This window comes from Bos indicus, chromosome 10 (assembly GCF_029378745.1).
Source record: "Bos indicus isolate NIAB-ARS_2022 breed Sahiwal x Tharparkar chromosome 10, NIAB-ARS_B.indTharparkar_mat_pri_1.0, whole genome shotgun sequence".
NCBI classification, from domain to species: Eukaryota; Metazoa; Chordata; class Mammalia; order Artiodactyla; family Bovidae; genus Bos; species Bos indicus.
Window position 1 is genome coordinate 19,429,671 of NC_091769.1, and position 21,369 is coordinate 19,451,039.

General features: G+C 43.9%; 1 protein-coding gene across 5 annotated transcripts in view; it reads right to left on the bottom strand.

Annotated features, from left to right (window-relative positions):
- ADPGK (ADP dependent glucokinase) overlaps positions 1–19,685 on the bottom strand; it is a 32,636-nt gene extending 12,951 nt beyond the window's left edge. For 2 of the 5 annotated variants that reach the window (XM_019968243.2, XM_019968242.2), the window contains exons 1-3: positions 19,382–19,685; positions 10,922–11,147; positions 7,390–7,452 (exon numbers count right to left, since the gene is read on the bottom strand). In XM_019968243.2, coding sequence (XP_019823802.2) covers positions 7,390–7,452; positions 10,922–11,147; positions 19,382–19,614 — 522 coding nt within the window. In that variant the 5' untranslated portion in view covers positions 19,615–19,685. Of the gene's footprint in view, positions 1–7,389; positions 7,453–10,921; positions 11,148–15,938; positions 16,637–18,261; positions 19,347–19,381 lie in introns of those variants that run through there. The other 3 variants (XM_070797042.1, XM_070797041.1, XM_070797043.1) reach the window with 3 other exon arrangements.
- Between the last annotated feature and the right edge of the window lie 1,684 nt (positions 19,686–21,369).

Sequence of the window (21,369 nt, forward strand, 5' to 3'; positions counted from 1 at the left end):
TTCCAAGGTGAGACAACAAGGGCCAGATTTACCCTCCTGCCTGAAACAATAACAACAAAACAGATAAAATACATGAAACAACGGTTTTCAGAACATTTGGGCACTGGGCAACAAGGACAGTGATACCTATGAAACAGAAAAAAACTGAGTGAGCCCTACAAATCCCTCTGCAAATGAGCCCAAAGGAATGTTCAGATGTATAGATGGTCAATACCAAAATCAGACTGATTTTATTCTTTACAGTTGAAGATGGAGAAGCCCTATACAGTCAGTAAAAACAAGACCTGGAGCTGACTGTGACTCAGATCATCAGCTCCTTATTGCAAAATTCAGACTTAAATTGTAGAAAGTAGGCAAAACCACTAGACCATTCGGGTATGACCTAAATCAAATCCCGTATGATTATACAGTGGAGGTGACAAATAGAGTCAAGGGATTAGATCTGGTAGATAAGAGTGCCTGAAGAACTATGGACGGAGGTTTATAACACTGTACAGGAGGTGGAAACCAAAACCATCCCACAGAAAAAAAAATGCAAGAAGCCAAAAGGGTTGTATGAGGAGGCCTTACAAATAGCTGAGGAAAGAAAAGTGAAAGGAAAAGGAGAAACGGAAAGACACACCCATCTGAATGCAGAGTTCCAGAGAAGAGCAAGGAGAGTTAAGAAAGCCTTCTTAACTGAACAATGCAAAGAAATTGAGGAAAACAACAGAATGAGAAAGACTAGTGATCTCTTCAAGAAAATTGGAGATACCAAGGGAATATTTCATGCAAAGATGGGTACAATAAAGGATAGAAATGGCAAGGACCTAACAGAAGAAGCAGCTATTAATAAGAGGTGGCAAGAATACACAGAAGAACTACACAAAAAAGATCTTAACAACCTGGATAACCACGATGGTGTGGTCATTCACTGAGAGCCAGACATCCTGGAGTGTGAAGTCAAGTGGGCCTTAGGAAGCATCACTACGAACAAAGCTAGTGGAGGTGACAACATTTCAGATTAGCTATTTCAAATCCTAAAATGATGCTGTTCAAGTGCTGCACTCAATATGCCAGCAGATTTGCAAAACTCAGCAGTGGCCACAGGACCAGAAAAGGTCAGTTTTCATTCCAACCCCAAAGAAATGCAATGCCAAAGAATGTTCAAACTACCATACAATTGTGCTCATTTCACATGCTAGCAAAGTAATGCTCAAAATCCTTCAAGCTAGGCTTCAACAGTGGATGGACCAAGAAATTCCAAATGTACAAGCCAGATTTAGAACAGGCACAGGAAACAGAGATCAAACTGTCAGTGTCCGCTGGATCATAGATAAAGCAAAAGAATTTCAGATAAACATCTGGCTCATTGACTACTCTAAAGCCTTTGACTGTGTGGATCACAATAATCTTAAAGAGATGGGAATACCAGACCACCTTATCTGCCTTCTGAGAAACCTGTATTCAGGTCAAGAAGCAACAGTTAGAACCAGACATGGAACAACGGACTGGCTCAAAATTGGGAAAGGAGGACATGAAGGCTGTATATTGTCACTGTGCTTATTTAACATCTATGCAGAGTACATCATGAGAAATGCTGGGCTGGATGAATCACAAGCAGGAACCAAGAGGCTGGGAGAAGTATCAATAACCTCAGATATGCAGATGACACCACCCCTATGGCAGAAAGCAGAGAGGAACTAAAGAGCCTCTTGATGAAGGTGAAAGATGAGAGTGAAAAAGTTGGCTTAAAACTCAACATTCAAAAAACTATGACCATGACATCCGGTCCTATCACTTCATTGCAAATAGATGGGGCAAAAGTAGAAACAGTGTCAGATTTTATATTCTTGGGCTCCAAAATCAATGTGGATGGTGACTGCAGCCATGAAGTTAAAAGACGCTTGCTCCTTGGAAGAAAAGCTATGACCAACCTAGACAGCATATTAAAAAGCAGAGACATCACTTTGCTGACAAAGGTCCGTACAGTCAAAGCTATGGTTTTTCTAGTAGTCATGTACAGATGTGAGAGTTGGACCATAAAGAAAAAGCAGAGTGCTGAAGAATTGATGCTTTTGAACTGTTGTGCTGGAGAATACTCTTGAGAGTCCCCTTGGACACCAAGGAAATCAAACCAGTTAATTCTAAAGGAAATCAATCCTGAATATTCATTGGAAGCACTGATGCTGAAGCTCCAATACTTTGGCTACCTGATGCTGGGAAAGATTGAGGGCAGGAGAAGAAGGGGACGACTGAGGATGAGATGATTGGGTGGCATCACCGACTCAATGCGCGTGAGTCTGAGCAAACTCCAGGAGATAGTGAAGGACAGGGAAGCCTGGGTGCTGCAGTCCATGGAGTCATAAAGAATCAGACAGGACTTACTGACTGAACAACAATGAGATATACAGAATCTGAAAGAATTCATCACCAGCAGACCTGTACTACAAGAAAGGAAATCCTTCAGGCAGATGGAAAATACCAGATGGAAATACTAATCTAAACACACAAATAAAGAATGCCAGGAATGGTACGCTGTGTAAGCACGTAAGATCTTTTTATTATTTAACTGTCTTTAAAGAGAATTAACTATTTGAAGAAAAGTATTAACAGCATAGTGTGAGACGAATAGTCTGTCTTGAAGTAACATATATGCCGACAACAGTATAGAGACTGGAGGGGAAAAATGAAGGCACACTACTGTAAAGTTCTTAAACTCTATCTGGTGGTTTAATAATATCACTTCAAAGCAGACTGTGATAACCTAAAAATGTACATCAGTAATCCTAAATCAACCAGGAAGAAAACAAGAAGCAAGCTGTGAGACTTAAATTTAACCTGATACAACAACGACACTAAATGAAAATGGTCTAAATGCCCCAATTAAAAGGCAGGAAGGCCTTCCCTGATGGTCCAGTGGTTAGGACTCTGCCTGCCAATGCAGAGGACGTGGGTTTGATCCCTGGTGGGAGATCCCCCATGCTGAGGGACCACTAAGCCTGTGCACCACAACTAATGAGCCCGCGCCCCTGGAGCCCTTGCTCTGCAACAAGAGAAGCCTGGGCACCACAGGAGAGCAGTCCCTCCCCGCAGCAACTAGAGAAGGCCCGAGCACAGCCACAAAGGCCTAGTGCAGCCAGAAAAAAAGATAAGGAATGTCAGAGTGCGCTACAAATCCAGCCTCAACTGTACGCTGCCTTACAAGAAACACATTCTAAATATACAGATACAAACAGGTTAAAAGCAGATGAACGGGAAAAGATACATCACGATGACACTAATCGAAACTGGAAAGGCTATTTTAATCAAAATTGATTACAGAGCAAAGAATATTATGAAATTATTTTCTTTATCCCTGGTAATGATAAAAAAAAAAAAAGTCAGTCCATAAAGGGATGAAACAATTCTACAGTTATGCATCTAAAAAGAGGCTGAAAAACACATGAACCAAAAAGTCACAGAACTTCAAGGGAAACAGACAAGTCCATAATTATTGTGGGAGATGCCAATCTCTCTCTCTCAATAGTAGATAAATCAAGTAGACTGAAAATCAGAAGACTACAGGAGACTTGAAATCAATCGACTCGGCCTAACTGACACTGATGGAACACTCTACCCAAGGGCTCACCAAGGCACACTATCCGCACGGTCATAAGTCTCCATAAATTTAACAGGAGTCAGAAAAGCGTGTTCTCTGATCACAACGGCATTAAAATAGAAATCAATAATACAAAGATATGTGAAACCCTCTCAATATTTAGAAACTAAACACCACTTCTAAGTATTCCACAAGATAGGCTATTAAATACCTCATCTCAAGAAATCAAAGGGAAATCAGAAAGCATCTGGATTGAATGAAAATAAAAACAAAGAATCAAAATCTGGGGGATAGAGCTAAAACAGCACTTAAGGGGACGTTTACAGCACTAAACACCCTGCATCAGAAAACAAAGGAAGTTCTCAAATCAGTGACCTTAGCCACGACTTTAAGAAACTAAAAAATGAAAGTTCAATTAAAAACAAATAGAAACCAATGAAATAGAAAAGAAAAAAAAGAAAAAAAATCAATGAAACTGAAAGCTCTTTATTTATTGGAAAGATCAATAAAATTGATAAACCAATAGCCAATCTTATCAAGGAAAAGGAAAAAGAAAAAGATATAAATTACCAGTTTCAGGAAAGACAGAACATCACTACACATTCCACAGACTTAAAGGAGTAAAAGAACATTATGATTAACTTCAAGTCAATAAATTCAACAATTTAGATGAAATGGACACATTTCCTGAAAGACAAAACTACCAAAGCACACTCAAGAAGCAGATAATCTGAATTTCCTTTTATCAAATCATTAAACACCTTCCCACATCAAAAACTTCAGGCCTCTACATGGGAAAAGAATTCAAAAAAATAGTAAATATATGTGTAACTGATATACTTTGTCGTACACCTGAAACTAACACCACACTGCAAATAAACTATACTCCAATAAAATTTTTTAACCCCCCCTCCCCAAAAAACAACAAAGTGAAATGGCAAAATAAAACACTAAAAACCAACCAAACAGCAGAAAAACTTTATGCCTGGAGGGCTTCACTGGTGAGTTCTACACAAACACTTTAAAAAAAAAATCAAAATACTCCCCAATTCATTCTATTAGGTCAGTATTACCCATATTAAAATCAGACAGACATATGAGAAAAGAAAAATACAGATCAATATCCCCCAGGGAAATTGATGTAAAAATTTTAAACAAAATGTAAGTAAACTGAATCCAATAATATATAAAAAGGGTAATACATCAGAAGCAAGTGAGGTTTATTCTGGGATACATGGTTCGTTTGACATTTGAAAAATCAGGGTAATTACCATTTACCAAAGTAAAAAGCAAAAACCACACAATCATCCAACAGATGCAGAAGCAGCATCTGACAAGATCCAACATCTCCTTCTTGGCTAAATTCCAAAATATGTTTCGTTAAGACACTGTTCTCTTCTGCTATCTGGCTTCTATTTCACCATTCCATAACATCTGCCTTTATTATATCCACCAGGGTCTATTTCTGAGACACAACATAGTTTGCTTGGAAACAACATGGACTCTGGAGCTAGACGGCTTGGGTTCAAATTCCAGCTCCACTCCTTACTAGGTATGTGACCTTGAACAGTTTTAACTTCTTCACGCCTCATTTTTCCTATCTACAAAATGCGGATAATAATAGACTTCCCTCAAGGGCTTTTTGAGGATCAAATAGGTTAATATAAAGTAAAGCACTTACGACAGTGCCTGGGAAACAGTAAGAACTATGAAAATGTTAATGATTATTATTACCTATGGAAAATGCTGCTGCTGCTGCTGCTGCTAAGTCACTTCAGTCGTGTCTGACTGTGCAACCCGGTAGTCTGCACACCACCAGGCTCCTCTGTCCCTGAGATTCTCCAGGCAAGAATACTGGAGTGGGTTGCCATTTCCTTCTCCACTGCATGCATGCATGCTAAGTCGCTTCAGTCATGTCTGACTCTGTGTAACCCGATGGACAGCAGCCCACCAGGCTCCTCTGTCCACGGAATTCTCTAGGCAAGAATACTGGAGTGGGTTGCCATTTCCTTCTCCCTAATCTGTGGTTGTTTTTAGATGATCACTTGGTTATGTTGAGAGGCATTTCAACAAGTTAAATTGAATCTGAGACAGCAGTATAGGGTGGTGAGGTCAAGGCAGAGCCTGGTGTTTGAATCCTGGCTTTATTAATTTATCACCCAGCATCAGCTGGGTGACCCTGGGCACATTACTTAACCTCTCTGGACCTCCTTTCTTTAAAAGGATGGTAATACCTAAACCCATCAGATTATTGTGAAGATCATAACAATCTGATGAAGGAGTAACAGATACCCTTTTCTTCCCCTCAATCTTTTATTAAGGTCAGGCTCTTTTTTTTTTTTTCCTTCCCCTTTTTCATACCAGAATACTTTCCAATTGGACTGGTCTCAGGCCCAGATTCCCTAGTGACCAAGAGCAAATACTGGTCTCAGAGGAGGAAATACTCAAAGGAACATCTAACCTAGAACTTCCAGGGACAGAATTAAATTACTTCTCAGGGTCAAGAGGGTGTTCTTTTCAGGGCCCAAATGCCCAGGATTCTGATGCAAAGGGCCTGGGTTCTTTCCATTGAGCTTATGATTGATCTTCTCTTTCATCCATTAGCTGGCAATACTTCTAAAGACCAGCTCTGGAATTTCTAATATTCTTTGTTTGGGAGTTTATTACTATCTATAAAGATAATGACTCTTAAAAAAATTTCCCACTGTAATCTTTTATTAAAATTTTAATCCTTATAAAAATGTGAATGTCCACACTTTAATATGCTCTCTATATCTAAGCACATCCATCCCTTGGTGTACACTGTGGGTCCATATGAATTTTGTCCCCTCACACTGTTGATCATTTGTCTGTGTTTCTGGGTCCGTCTCTGCACTTTTGATTCTGCACCCCTAAGAACTGTTGATGGTTCCCTCTCTCCATCGTCAGCAGTCACATCTATTCTGCACTTCTCAAGTTCATTTACTCCAGAACCGTCTCCGTTAAACTCACCTTCTTTGTCCCTACATATGGCCTATCACCAAGTGATTCCCCTAGGCTTTAGACAGACATGCTTCTCTTCTTCTGGCTACTCGAGCCGGAGTCAGCAAGGAGGCTAGTGCTGTGGTCTTCTGTAAAATGATTGCTTTTATAAGACAACAGCAATAACCTCCTTGTTGGCTTTCCCTCTTGGACCTATTCCACTTCCAGCAAAAGAACTTCTTACTCAGAAGCTATTTTGAAAATAGCAGTAATTTTAATTCTACTTAAACCAAATGGTTTAAGACTTGAAGACACGACCCTAACAACCCCCATCCAGTGGCCTTTGTTTTTAACACTCCGGATCCAGCCTCAAGAATCAGCCAACTAAGTCTTCTCTCATCACTGCACAGTCCCCAGCCTCAGGCACTGACTCCAGAGCCCACACGCTCTTAATGACTACATGGTAAGGTACTCGAGGACATGGACTCTGGGGTCTGAGGTTACAACTGTTCTATTTGTTTAATACAATTGTTCTAGCTGTAAACTTCTCTATGCCTCAAGCTTCACATAGAAAGCATGACAATAACAGTACCAACAACAGTACCTATGACCTTATAGGTTATTAAAGGAATTAAATGAGGTAATCTACGTCACACACTGGAGACAACATTAGACATGCAGTAAACACTCAGGAATCATTAGCTACCGCTCCTCTCCTTCGATGACTCTATTCCTAACAAGAATCCCAAGCAAATTGAATTAAGGAATGGGCAGGTACTCAGTATTGCCTCTAAAATTACTGAAATACTAGTGAAGGACATAGGTTTTAATCTGGGAATCTGACTTACCTTTAAATCTGAGTTGGCTGCAAACTTCTGTCCAATTAAAGCTGCATTTCCTCCTACATAGTGCTGTAAGACAGTTCAAGGTTATTAGGCAGTTTTTTAACATAACTATGCTACTCAAGCTTAATAATGTTTTGATTTATTTAATTATACTCCATTTCCCCCCCAAAAAAATTTGAGGTGACTTTACAACAAGTACACACAGATGGGGTTAATAAAAACATTAACTCCACAGATGAGGAGACAATGAGTTATAAGGAAAGGTGAAAAAAAAACCAAATTGCTACCTTTGGAAAACAGTATAATTGCCTTAACTGGAGATCAACCTTGGCTTTGAGCTTCCAGGCAGCCAGAACAGATAAATGAAACAAAAGGAAATACAAGTATGGACAGACTTTATCTTCTGCACTGTGATCCTTCTAAAATGAGTGTATGACTATGTCAGTCTCCTCCTGAAAATCATTCGATACTACAATGATCTAAAACTCTCAATTTTTTTTCCTGATATATATTTGATATACAAGTTACAATGGTACAATGTAGTGATCCACATCTTTTCAAAGTTATATCCCATTTATAGTTATTATATTTTCTATATTCCCCATATTGTACAATATATCCCCGTAGCTTATTTTATACCTGACAGTTTGTACCTCTTAATCCCCTACCCCTGTATTGCCCCTTCCCCCTTTTCCTCTCCTCACTGATAACCACTAGTTTGTTCTCTTTATCTGTGAATCTGTTTCTTTTTTGTTATATTCACTAGTTTGTTGTATTTTTTAGACTCCCCATATCTAAGTGATAACATATAGTATTTGTCTTTCTCGGACTTTATTTCACTAAGCACAATCCCCTCCAAGTCCATTCATGTTGCTACAATGGCAAAATCTCATTCTTTTTCAGGGCTGAGTAATATTCTATTACATGCATGCACGTGCACACACACATCTTTATCTGTTGATGGACACTTAAGGCTGCTTCCTTATCCTGGCAACTATCAATAATGCTGCTGTGAACACTGGGATACATGTATCTTCTTGAATCAGTTTTAAAATCCAACTCTTAAGTGAAGTACATGGGTCTTTATCTGTCCCCTGCTTTCCTTTCCGCTTCTACCTGTCTATAGCTCTCCAAGCCTTCCTCTCTGTGTCTATGCCTTTAAGCACATGCTGCTGCTTTGACTAGGATGCCTCCCCTTTCTCATTCACTGGTCAAGGATCACTTTTCAAATATCAGCTGTAACGTCACCTCTTCTGTACTGCTTTCTGTTGCCCTTTTCCTATGGTCACCTCCATCTCCACAATCCTCCTTCTAGAGAGGATTACGGATCCTTTGCTTCTTGCCACCTCTAGACTCAGAACAGACCTCCACTACAGCCCTTGTCCTCGTGAGCTAGTGTCATTTGGGGACATGTCTAGCTCCTTCAGGGCAAGGACTGTCTTCTTACAGTAAGTGCTCAGTAACTGCTGCTAGATTTTGAGAAAGGAAGAAACACACACTGATGCATCAGGAAAGGTAATGGGTTCTAAAAGATGACACACCCCATCTCTCAGCTGAGGACTGAAGGAGAAGAGCAGAGAATTCTAGTATTCCTTTGTTCTAAGGATGGATTCACATGCTCTGGAAACCTGACAAACAGGAAATAAAGCTCTGATGCTCTATTATGTAAGCTGAGAAAATGCATCAACAGCCCTGTCTGGGAGGACTGAATGCTATCAGCTTACCTCTCTAGTCCCTAGCCCCATGAAGAGGCACAGACTAAACAACTCAATTCTAGATGCTCAACAACACTTTTAGTCCAAGTTTTGTGCTGACGTATCACTGGGCTCAGACGGGACAGTGATGGCTTTCTATAGATAAATTTGAAACGCTGTGATACACAGGCTGAAATCTGGCCTTTTAACATGTTTAAAGGCCATTTAACTCTGATGGTTAGAAGAATTTACTAGAAATTCCAGGGAAACATTAAGATTCCATGTAATGGATTTTAGAGTTTTCATTTAATAGTTATTATTAACTGCTGTTTATCAGTCCATCTGCCTTATAGTTTAAGGGAGTTTGACAAAGTACCAAATGAAGTGTTACACTAGTGGAAGATAAATAACACATTTTAGGTTTTACAATGTTAAGAAATAATTTTGATGATGTAAAAGATAGATAAAATTTCTGTAGAAAAAATGTCTGCATTACGAAACAAAAGGCCAAAGAGACTAAACAGAAAGCAAATTGGTATTTTAGATACTACAATCTTAAAGACTTTTAAGCAGGAGATTTGCCATCTTGTTAGAACTTTCAAGACTATTTCATAAAAGATAGAATCTTGGGAGTTCCCTGGTAGTCCAGTGATTAGGATTCCACTGGGGAACTGAGATCCCACAAGCCATGCTGCATGTACAGAAAGCAAAAAAAAAAAAAAAAAAAAAATCAGAATCTCACTACCAAATTCAGCTATCAAAATGACTAAGTGAGGTTTTAACAGCTTGCTGTCTCCTTGAGAAACTCAGCTGGGAAATACCTGTGCCCACTGCTAATGTTCAAATGGGTGGCTTCCAAAGAATAAAAAAAACTTGAAGAGCTCCCCAAGTGAGAAGTACATCCAGACCGGGGTGATGGGTAAGAGAAGATTTTAGGTAAAAACTGGGGATGAGATGCTCATGAGATGCAGTGGGCATAAAAGAGATGCTTAAACAACAAAATCCTGCCCTTAAGAGGTGTGTGAGCCTTGAGGAAGTGTCTGGACCATGCAGGCTCCAGAGCCTTGTTTGTGATCACCCGGTGGGTGTGGAGACTCCTAAGTTCTATCTCTGACAGTCTTCACCCTGTAGACGAATGGGTCTCAGAACAAGGTGTTCAGAATAGCATCAACATAACCAGGAAACTTGCTGTAAGGGTAAATTCTTGGGACCACCCCACGAGTACTAATCAGAACTCTGGAAGGGGGGCCCAGGAGTCTGTTTCAATACCTTCCACATGACTCTGATGCACATTCAGGTCAGAGAGCCACCAAACTAGACCAGAGGTTCTCAATCAGGGTGATTTTGCATCCCTTCTCTCCCTGACCTGGAAACATCTGACGTGCTGGGAGACATTTTTGACTGTCACAGTATGGGAAAGGAGGGGTGACGCTGCCACTATTTCTCTGTGGGTTTGGCCTTTTTTGGTTTAGGAAGAACTGAGCCATATTAATATTACTGCAAGGTATCAGCCAAGCAGTACCCAGACAACTCTGGAGTAGACATTTTCCTACTTTAAACCTGAGTAACATGAAAAAAGAGCAATTTCATGGATAACTCAGGGCTAAAATTTTAGTAAGTATGCCTCATTAACGTTGGCTGAAGTGAAATGACTAGCAACAGCGGAGTTAAAGGAAGGTCAGGTACACATTTTTCCAAAAAGAGAAAAACACTACAGAATTGTATTGCCAACAATCACCCTCTATGGGTGAACTGGAGAAGAGTTGCTTGGTTGCTTCTAGAAACCATACAAACAAAGTATCTTTTCCCACCCTATCTGAATTTACCACTGGTAGACAGACCTGGGCTTCTGGGAACTCTGATGCAACCTGGGCAATGTCATGGAAAGTTTCCTTATCACTGAAGAAGCGTTCAGCAGCTGCTCCTTTCCCCATGAAGTGAACGAAGGCTTCTTCTAGATCATTCCTCGAATGCAGCTCGCTGTGATCTTTCCCATTCCCAGGACTCAAGCCAAGGGCCTGCAAGAGCTTCACCCCTGACAGCACTACGTCTACACAGGCATTGACGCTGGAAGGAAGGAAGGAAGAGATGGTGTGAGACAAACAGAAGCACTGGGGCAACAGCTTTGCATTTAACAACAGGGAAATGTTTCAGAGGCCTGTGTTCAAACAGGGAAACAGAGGTAGTGGATCTGAAACCCTACCTGGAAAGCAAATAGTATATGGTGGAAGGAGGATTACTTTATCTGGATATGTATGTCTATCCCGGCAATAGCTTGATAAACTTTTACCCTCATTACAAAGAGAGAAGACAGGTGTTCAGCATTTCAGAACGAAGCATCGTAACACAAATACACCATTTCTGAGAAAATGATGGCAAAGCCCGACTGGATTCACCCTGGCTGTGTGACCTGGGCAAGTCACTTCAATTTGTCTTCAGTTTCCTCCTCTCTAAAATCATGTAATATGAGTATTTAACTCATAGGGCTGTTGTGAAGATTAAATAAGATAATACATGTTTAAGAACACTGCTTGCTACAGAGTAAGCAAAGTAAAAGTTTTGGTCGAAAGCCACCTTCCCTCAAAAGACAGCTGAGGATGGTGGTAAAATACACTGACTACTTCCGGGTGAAACTGAGAGCTGAGTGATGGCTTAAAGACTTAAGCGCACCTGCAGCCTTGTAACAACTCAACACTTGGCAGGTGTTCATCATGAACTTTAAAGACTAGTAAGAAGTCAGTGTGGTGTCACCTGGTTAATGCTTACAGATTTATAAAATACACATAAGGTTGTCTGGCCCCACCTCTCCCATGCACACATGCCGAAGTTGTGGCTTACATTTTCACTGTTTTGTGTGTGTGTTTTCCAAAAGCCATTTCTTAAAAAAGAAGTTCCAAATACTTTGGGCAGGTAGGTGAGGTCCCCGGGCACCTTTATTCCTGCCTCTGCCATCCCTGCCAGTGGGGTTGGATGACCAAATGAAACAGCCTTGGGCGACAAGGGTGGCTGCCCTTCCACGTTAGTTCCAAGTATTTATGAAGCCAGAAGTTGTGTGCTTCCCTGGTAGCTCAGATGGTAAAGAGTCTGGGTTGGGAAGATACCCTGGAGAAGGAAAAGGCACCCCACTCCAGTATTCTTGCCTGGAAAATCCCACGGACGGAGGAGCCTGACAGGCTACAGTCCATGGAGTTACAAAGAGTCGGACACAACGGAGTGACTTCATTTTCACTTTTCATGAAATCAGAAGGTAAATTCATCAATCAAGAAGGCCCAATGGATTGGATTCTGGTGTGTAATATACAACTACAATGTCTCCCTTGTAGTCTCCTTTAAAAATCTCTTGATCACCAAATCGTTAATGGTGGCCAGCTCTAAAGATGAGGAAAGAGACTGCAGTAAGGGAGAGGAATTTTATTTTTCATCAGATGTATTTTTAATGTTGATAAGCATACATTACTTTTAGAACTGAACAAATAATTCTTAAAAGGTCCTCATGTGGGGTAGATATTATTTACATCACTCAAGGGAGGTTTACAAGGGCTGGAAGAGACACAGCCCTCTTCACAACACAAAACTGACTACATTCTCATTAAGATTCTATTATTAACTCTTCTCCTATGAATCCCACATTTTTGAAAAGGTTTTTGCCTACCACACAGCATTTAAATACTCAAATGGTCTTACTCTTTTGAAGTCAAACATACATAATTACTCTGGTCAACTGGGAAAGCATAGCCTAAGAGTGAGTCCACCTTTCATACAAAGCACATAACACACACTGACACGCACGTGGCAGGTTCTTACTCACGTAAGACATTCCTTTCACAGCTTACAGGATACGAACCAACGCACCTTGTAAACTGGTCTCAGTGCCACCTCACATGAGTGTCCTTTCTTTCTACTGGACACCACACTGGATGTCTGAAGGGAGAAGCTTAAAAGGGATACAGGTATCCCTGGCTCTCGGACTCCAGGGGCTCCCAATGTTCAGACAGTAGACGTCTGGATAGTGTGGGACATTATTTCCATGAAGTAGTCCTACCTCAAATAAATGTATCTAAATGGATCTGGGTCCTGAGTCTGCATAGCAAAGGTTCAGATACCAAGGGATGTACCCATATTTAGAAATAACAACTTCAAAATAGACATCAATAAACACATCACTTCCATATCTAGTTCTGCTGAGAACTTAAGTAGTTTGATTTCTTAAAGATGAGAATGGAGGAAGTTTCAGTTACAAAAAACAAAACCAAAAAGAACACTATTTAGCACATTTTGCAGCACAAGACGAAACCCAACTGAACTAATTTTGAGTTTAAACAATATAACTACCATAGGAACATTTTCCAACCCCCACCTAATCATCCCATGAATACTAAAGAGGAAAATCATAGGAAAAAATTTACTTGGTAGCTATTAAAATAAAATAATTGTACCCTACTATGTGCCAGATACCAAACAAAGTACTTTTACCTCTGCTTTCTAGTTATATTTTATAATGCTTCAAACAGAACAGGAATCTTTCTCTGCACTTACATCAATTCAACAGCATACTAAAATGTAAACAAGCACGCTACTTATAGGGAAAAGAAGTGTGTGTGTGTGTGTGTGTGTGTGTGTGTGAGGGGGTGGTTTGCTGCTGCTGCTAAGTTGCTTCAGTCGTGTCTGACTCTATGCGACCCCATAGACGGCAGCCCACCCAGGCTCCCCCGTCCCTGGGATTCTCCAGGCAAGAACACTGGAGTGGGTTGCCATTTCCTTCTCCAATGCGTGAAAGTGAAGTTGCTTAATCGTGTCCGACTCTTAGTGACCCCATGGACTGCAGCCTACCAGGCTCCTCCGTCCATGGGAGGGGGGTGGTCAGGGTGGAGCAAAAAAAAACAGAAGACAAAATTATGTTCATTTGACACTTATGTAGAATTTCACAAAAATGTATCAAAGATTACAATGTGAGTTTTGAGAAAACACAGACACAGATAAAAGAACTGGAAGGTAAAATGAGGTAACAGACGCTGAATGCCTACACAAGTGGCTGTACTAGCAGAGGGCGCTGGGAGCCAGGGCTGCCAGGCATATTATCAGAGATTTCGGGTTGGGGTGGGAAAGAGGAATACTTTCTTCTAGTCTGTAAATTCCTTAAAGACAAGGACGGTGGTTCTTATCACCTCCCTTCTGTTTTATCACCTGTAAAACGTTTCCTAAGGTTCTTTTCAGCTTTCACACTATGCCTGAGCTAGTATGAAAGCTAATCATAATCGCTCTAAGATACACAACCACAGAGAAGAGAAACCCAAGAGGGCAGGATCAGCAGTCCTTGGGCCACACCCTGGATGATGCTCTGGACAGAGAAGAAGGCAGGCATTTTCAGACAGACCACACCGATCTGCAAAACATTCTAAGATAGGGAAGCAGTCATCACTGCTTTCAGCTGAGAAAAGTAAGGCTGGGGGTTAACTAACATTTCAAGGTCATGACTGGAGAAGCCCACACTCAAACCCAGATTTATCTGATATTGAAAGCCATAGGAGCAAAGACGTAGAAGAAGGGATTAACCTTGTGTCTGGACATAACAGGAATGGTGATCCAGTTAGGAGAGTCTGAACACGGTCCAAGAAGAGCAAGGCAGGTTTCAAAGGTCGGAGTGAAGCCAGGTGAGAGAGAGTGAGTGCTAGAACCAGGGTTCACCAGGCGCCCAACGAGTCTGAGGACCAGGGCCCGACTCTGAAGCAGAGGAGGCAGCATACGTTTTAGAAAAACGTGGTGTGGGCTTGCCATTGACCATCTCCTTGAAACCACTCCTTTATTTCTCTGGTCCTTTCCCATTAGGCCCTTACATGGCAGTGCCCACCCCTCCCCCACCCCTGCCATTTGCCTTCCCTTTTTGTTCTCTTCCTGGGTGATGCTGTCTAGCCTCTGGCCTCAACCTAGGTGCAGGAGTCTCCAAATTGCGACCATGCTCCTCAACTACAGCCTCTAGCTGTCAGCAGCTGAGGGCTCAGCTTCCTCTATAATCCTACAGGAATGTACATTTCTTCCCTCTGAAACCAAACTGGTTACCTTTTTGCCACAAACTTGTTCCTTTCTTAATCTCTCTTCATGGCAACAATGTGGCACCTAGAGCCACAAATAGGTTTAAGCTGCACCTCTGGCATTTGACAGCTGTGAGATCATGGGCAGGTCAGTATATATGCTAAGCTGTGTCTGACTCTTGTGCAACCCCTGGACTGTAGCCCATCAGGCTCCTCTGTCCATAGGATTTCCCAGGCAAGTATACTGGAGTGAGCTGCCATTTCCTTCCCCAGGGACTGAACCCACATCTCCTGCATTGCAGGCAGGTTCTTTACCACTAAGCCACCAGGAAAGCTTGACAATATCTGTATCTGTCTACATGAAGTTATAACATCCCCAATACTAAGAACTTGTCATTTGCAACTGCCTCTATTTACTCTACCACATCTAGCCTCTTGTCAAATCTCACCTGTTTAGCACCAATGCCAAACAAGAAAAAGCTCTATGGCTTCATAGCTAGTGTCAGGGTCTCAAGACTTTCCTCTTTATTAGTCTGTTACCCACAAAAATAATGTGAAGCAGTCAAATAGGTCAGAACCACTGCTCAAATTTTCCATTCCTCCAGTTAAGTCTGTGAAAAGAACTTAGCATCATTGTGTGTGTGCACGCCCATTCATGCTCAGTCATGTCCAGCTCTTTGCGACTCCATGGACCGTACCTGCTTATTAACTTTCATGGTTTTCCCATCACCCACACTGACACACAGGGCTCCCTTCAGATTCATCTCAACATCTATCATAAAGTCCTTGCCCTAAACACAGGACCAACCTTGCCAAACAAGCCAAATACCTTTTCACATTTGGTTCTCTCTTCCCAGGTGGGCTGATTCCCCAGCGTTCTTGTGGATAAATTCTTTTTTTCTCCAGGGCCTGATCCATGCACGTCACCGTAGCAGAATATATTTTCCGAGGTGGCCACAGGATGCCCCGTCCCACGTGTTCATTTTACAATGAGACGCTGACGCCCCTCCCTCCCAGGTGTGTTCTCTGTCCCCTCTCCTCAAAACCATTTGGACCTGAGCCTATGGGAGAGGTGACACTGTGTGCTTTTAAGGTCAGGTCATAAAAGGCATTAATGCTACTGCCTGGTCCTCTTGGGGAATTCCTTCCCCTAATCCAGTCATCCTGCGGTGAGAAAGCTGAACAATTACAAAGAGAAACCGCCTGCATGTGTTCAGGTAAAACCACGACTGAGGTCACAGCTGATGACAACAATCAACACCTTGAGATGATCCCAGGCCCAGCCATCATCTGCCTGAAACTGCACGGAACCCCAAACGAGAATCGCCTAGCCGAGCCCAACTGAACCTCAGAATCATGGAATAAAATGACCATTGGTTTAAGCTAAGTTGTGGGGTAATGTGTGATGTAGCAATAGTAAATGGATTGTCAGCTTCTAGATGGAGATTCTCTTGAAACCTCATCCTGGGAAGAATTACTAGTTATTCTCTGGGACACAAGAAAGCACTTTTTTAAATTGTTATGGACAGCATTGTGTCCCTCTCTCCCACCCCCCCCCCCCCACCCCCCCGTTCATATTGAAGCCCTGACCACAAATGTGACCATATGTGGAGACAGGGACTATTTAAGGAAGTAACTGAGGTTAAATGAGGCCATTATGCAGGATTCCCAGGTGGTGCAGTGGTTTTAAAAAAAAAAAAAAAAAAACTGCCTGCGAGCGCTGGAGACAAAGGAGCTGAGGGTTCGATCCCTGGGTTGGGAAGATGCCTTGGAGCAGGAAATGGCGTCAGTCTTCTTGCCTGGACAGAGGAGACTGGTGAGCTACAGCCCCTGGGGTCACAGAGAGTCAGACGTGCCTGAGTACACATATATGCAGCCATTATCCAATAGGACTACCGTCAGTTTAAGAGGAGGAAGACACACCACAAGTGCTCAAGAATGGAGTAACGGCCGCACGAGTACACAGCGAGAAGTCTGAAAGAGAGGACTTCTTGGATTATCAGCCTGGAGAACTTCGAGAAAATAAATTTTTGCTGTTTAAGCCCCTTGTCTGTGGTCCTCTGTTATGGCAGCCTGAGTGAACTAATACAATAATGAATATATTTGTTTCCAAAAAATGAGGCTGGGACCTTGCTTCATTCATCCCTGGATTCTTAGAACTTAGCATGGACCTGCCGCATACCATGTAGTTAATGAATATTTATTGAAAGTGTGTGCTCAGGAATGTCTGACTCTTTGCAACCCCAGGGACTGTAGCCCACCAGGTTCCTCTGTCCATGGGATTTGCCAAGCAAGAATAGCTCCAGGGGATCTACCCAACCCAGGGATCGAACCCATGTCTCTTGCATCTCCTACATTGATAGGCAGATTCTTTACCACGGCACCACCTGGAAAGCCCATGAATTGACTGAAGACTCACAAAAGCAGGGAGGACAATTAAGCTGATAAGGATACAGGTGAAAGTGCCTGAACTTGAAAGAAGAGTTAAAAGAAGATACACCTGAAGAAACAATAAAAATGTTAACATATATATATACACACATATATATATACACACATATATATACTACCTAACCGGAGAAGGCAATGGCACCCCACTCCAGTACTCTTGGCCTGGAAAATCCCATGGACAGAGGAGCCTGATAGGCTGCACCATGGGGTCGCTAAGAGTCGGGCACAACTGAGCGACTTCACTTTCACGTTTCACTTTCATGCACTGGAGAAGGAAATGGCAACCCACTCCAGTGTTCTTGCCTGGAGAATCCCAAGGACAGAGGAGCCTAGTGGGGTGCTGTCTATGGGGTTGCACAGAGTTGGACACGACTGAAGCGACTTAGCAGCAGCATACTACCTAACATTAGCTGTCTGCTCTTTAAAGCAGATACTATGCTAAATAACAAAGATAATTTAATCTTCATGATAACTCTGCTTGGCTCAGAGGTTAAAGCATCTGCCTGGAATGCGGGAGACCCGGGTTTGATCCCTGGGTTGGGAAGATCCCCTAAAGAAAGAAATGGCACCCCACTCCAGTACTCTTGCCTGGAGAATCCCAGGGAGGAAGGAGCCTGGTAGGCTACAGTCCATGGGATCGCAGAGTCGGACACGACTGAGCGACTTCACTTTCACTTTCAATTTGTGGTCCCAATACTCACAGAACTAGTAGCGTACTTGGTAGAAGATCTGCTTCTGTGGCAAGATATTCACGTCGAACTTAGACAAGAACTAAAATTTGTAGAGGGAATAATTTACTTACACGCGAGAGGAGAATATAAAGAAAGGAGGCACTGTGATTCGAGAGAATCCTAAAATTGCAATGTCATTGAAATCTGGGGAAGAAGAGTTTCAAGAAGGCATGCTTAACGTGTGGAAGGCTGCAGAGAGCTGACAGTGAAGGCTAAAAGTGGAAGCTGATTATGAAAACCCACAAGGCTTAGATAAGCTTTGAGAGTGAAGTTTCAGTAGAATGGTGGTCTCCAGACTATGGCATTAAGGAAGCGGAAACAAGGCATAAAGAAAGAAATTCAGCAGCTAAAGACAGCGACTACACCTTCAAGTAGTTCAGAAGCAAGAGGGTGCCACTAAAATGGAAAGACCAAGCATTTTTGACTGCAAAGGAGTAGCCGCCAGAAGAGCAGAGATTGGAATGAAAGCGACTTGAACTTTACGGAGTCAGGCTGAGCGGGATTTCCAAGAGGCTATTAGGCTGGTTCTACGGGCGATGGCACTCCACTCCAGTACTCTTGCCTGGAAAATCCCATGGGCGGAGGAGCCTGGTAGGCTGCAGTCCATGGGGTCGCGAAGAGTTGGACATGACTGAGCGACTTCACTTTCACTTTTCACTTTCGTGCATTGGAGAAGGAAATGGCAACCCACTCCAGTGTTCTTGCCTGGAGAATCCTAGGGACGGGGGAGCCTGGTGGGCTGCCGTCTATGGGGTCGCAGAGAGTCGGACACGACTGAAGCGACTTAGCAGCAGCAGCAGCAGGGGCTGGTCCTACCGAGACGAGGAGGGTGCAGGGGCCAGCCGAGAGGAAAAAGCAGTCTGGTTGAGTCCCGGCAGCAGTGACGAACGGGGCTCGTCCCAGACGTGCGACGCTTCTCGCCAGGCAGGTAGCGTGGACACCAGCACCAAGGGCCCTCCGGGGGACCTCTAGGAATCTGTTTCCACGCCGTCTGACCTCCGGCAAGGCGGCCCTCAGAGGCCCAGAGAGCCCGCACCTCCTGCAGACACTTGCCTGCTTGCCCAGAGAGGCAAGCCCCGCAGACACTCACCCCACGGCCACGCGGCGCCAACGCCGGGCCGGCCGCACGATGAGCGCGTCCCAGGCGGCTGCCAACCGGCCCTCAGGGGAGCCGACTCCTGGGGGCGCGGGCGCGGGCCCCAGCTGCAGCGAACTCCACAGCGAGCGCAGGGCCGACCCCGGCAGCTGCGGCTCCAGCAGGAAGACGCAGCCCACCGCGAGCGCCAGGAAGCCAGCGTACGCGGAGCCGCGCCACAGCGCCATGGAGACAGAGGCGTGGAAGCGGCGGCGAAAACCTCCTTGCCCGGCCCGCGCCTCTTCCGGGCTCAGCACGCGCCGACGTAGACTCGCGCGCCACGTCACGCCGGCGCGTCGTGGTCCCTCGGATGGGCGGGGCGCCGCGGGGAGGTGGACTTAACAGAGGGGCGGAGACTCCTCTTCCTTGGTCCGAATTTTAGCTCTTGGGGGCGCGCGCGGTTTTGAGGCACTGAGGGAGGTTGGACAAAGGCCATAATGCTTGTCCAGGCGCTGTACCTTTTCTCAGAACTCCATTCGTACCCAAAAATAGAGAGGCAAGGATCCGTTTGTTTTCCCAGTAGGATGAACCAGACCGATTTTGAAGAAGCGGGTAAACCTCGTGTCAGTCTTTGAGCCGGTCGGTGTTCCCATTTGAGCTGAACCCGCAGTTCCTCGGAGGGGCACAAATCACACTCCCCCTGTTTTAATCTGTCCCTCTGCCAGTCTGTCCATCCTCCATTGTTAACTAAGGTCACCCTCTTTCAGACCCGGGGCTTGGCCCTCCCCGAAGGAATACGATGGCAGCGGCGCTGCTTGTGAGCCCTTGGGGACACGAGTGGCAGGGGGATTCTGTCCCTTTGGAGGGTGACCGAGACCTGCAGCTGCTTGGGGGCGTTTGCCGAGACTGAGGGGAGTCCTTGTCCTCGCTGGATGATCAGCTTCGAACCTTAAAATAACCCTTTGGGGGCGCTGTTCCCTTTAACAACCTCAGAACATGTACACATGCACACAATCTTGTGTACAACACAAGGGGTTTTGGACATGCGTTAAGAAACCCTGGTTTCTTCTTCTCCTTTAGTAACATGACTTACACCCAGCAGACCCTGTCTTCACTATGACTCTTCTGTGTGTGAGCCTCGGTTGAGAGTCAGTGAAGCTAGGCTTACTGCCAGCTCATTCTCAGCAGTCGTCTTGCCAGGCCTGGTCTTGTTCCTGGATGGTTTCCATTTTTCCAGTTCTGCTGGCTCCTGACCTTGGCTCTGCGTCCGATTTTCCACTCTGCTCCTGACCTTTGGACTTGGCAGTGGTTCTTTATTTCTCTAGCTTTGATCTTGGGCATTTGGCTTCATTTCCCCCAGCATATCCTTATCCTGGTCATCTACCCTCCCTGTCTCACCCCACCCAGCCCACCTGACCATAACATCCCTTTCAAAGGAGATGTTCACACAGGAAGAGATCTGGGCTATTACAGAAAGGAAAGGAGCCAGTGAGATCTGTGTGAAGCTGTCTTCACTAGAGTTACCTGCCCCTTCTCTCACCCCAGGGAGACATGTCAGTTAGTTCCCAGAGAAACTGCTCCCCGACATGACCCCCAGTGAGCAGGTTTTCCTACCACCCTATAAGTGACTGAACCAGCACGTAATTCAAAAGCAGTGAATTCACTGGCCAGAGCTCTCCACTGAGAATTTGAGCCAAGAGTCAAGAGTCTGTAGCTAGTTGGTTTGGGTTGTGGATCTCCAAGGTCATGTAACGTTGAAGGTGAGATAGGGCCAGTTAAACAAATTCCCAAGGTGGAGTTTTAGGGGGGGAGCTGAGGAAGCTGAACTGTGGGAAGACCATGGAGCAAACAAGCTTAGAGGAAGAGGAAAAGTGATGTAAAGAGAAAGCCACCTGGGGCCTTCCCTTCTGGCTCCCAGAAGACTTGCTAAGCTGCCAGCACTTTGTACTAAATTCTTTTGCTTTTTCCTAATGGCACCCCACTCCAGTACTCTTGCCTGGAAA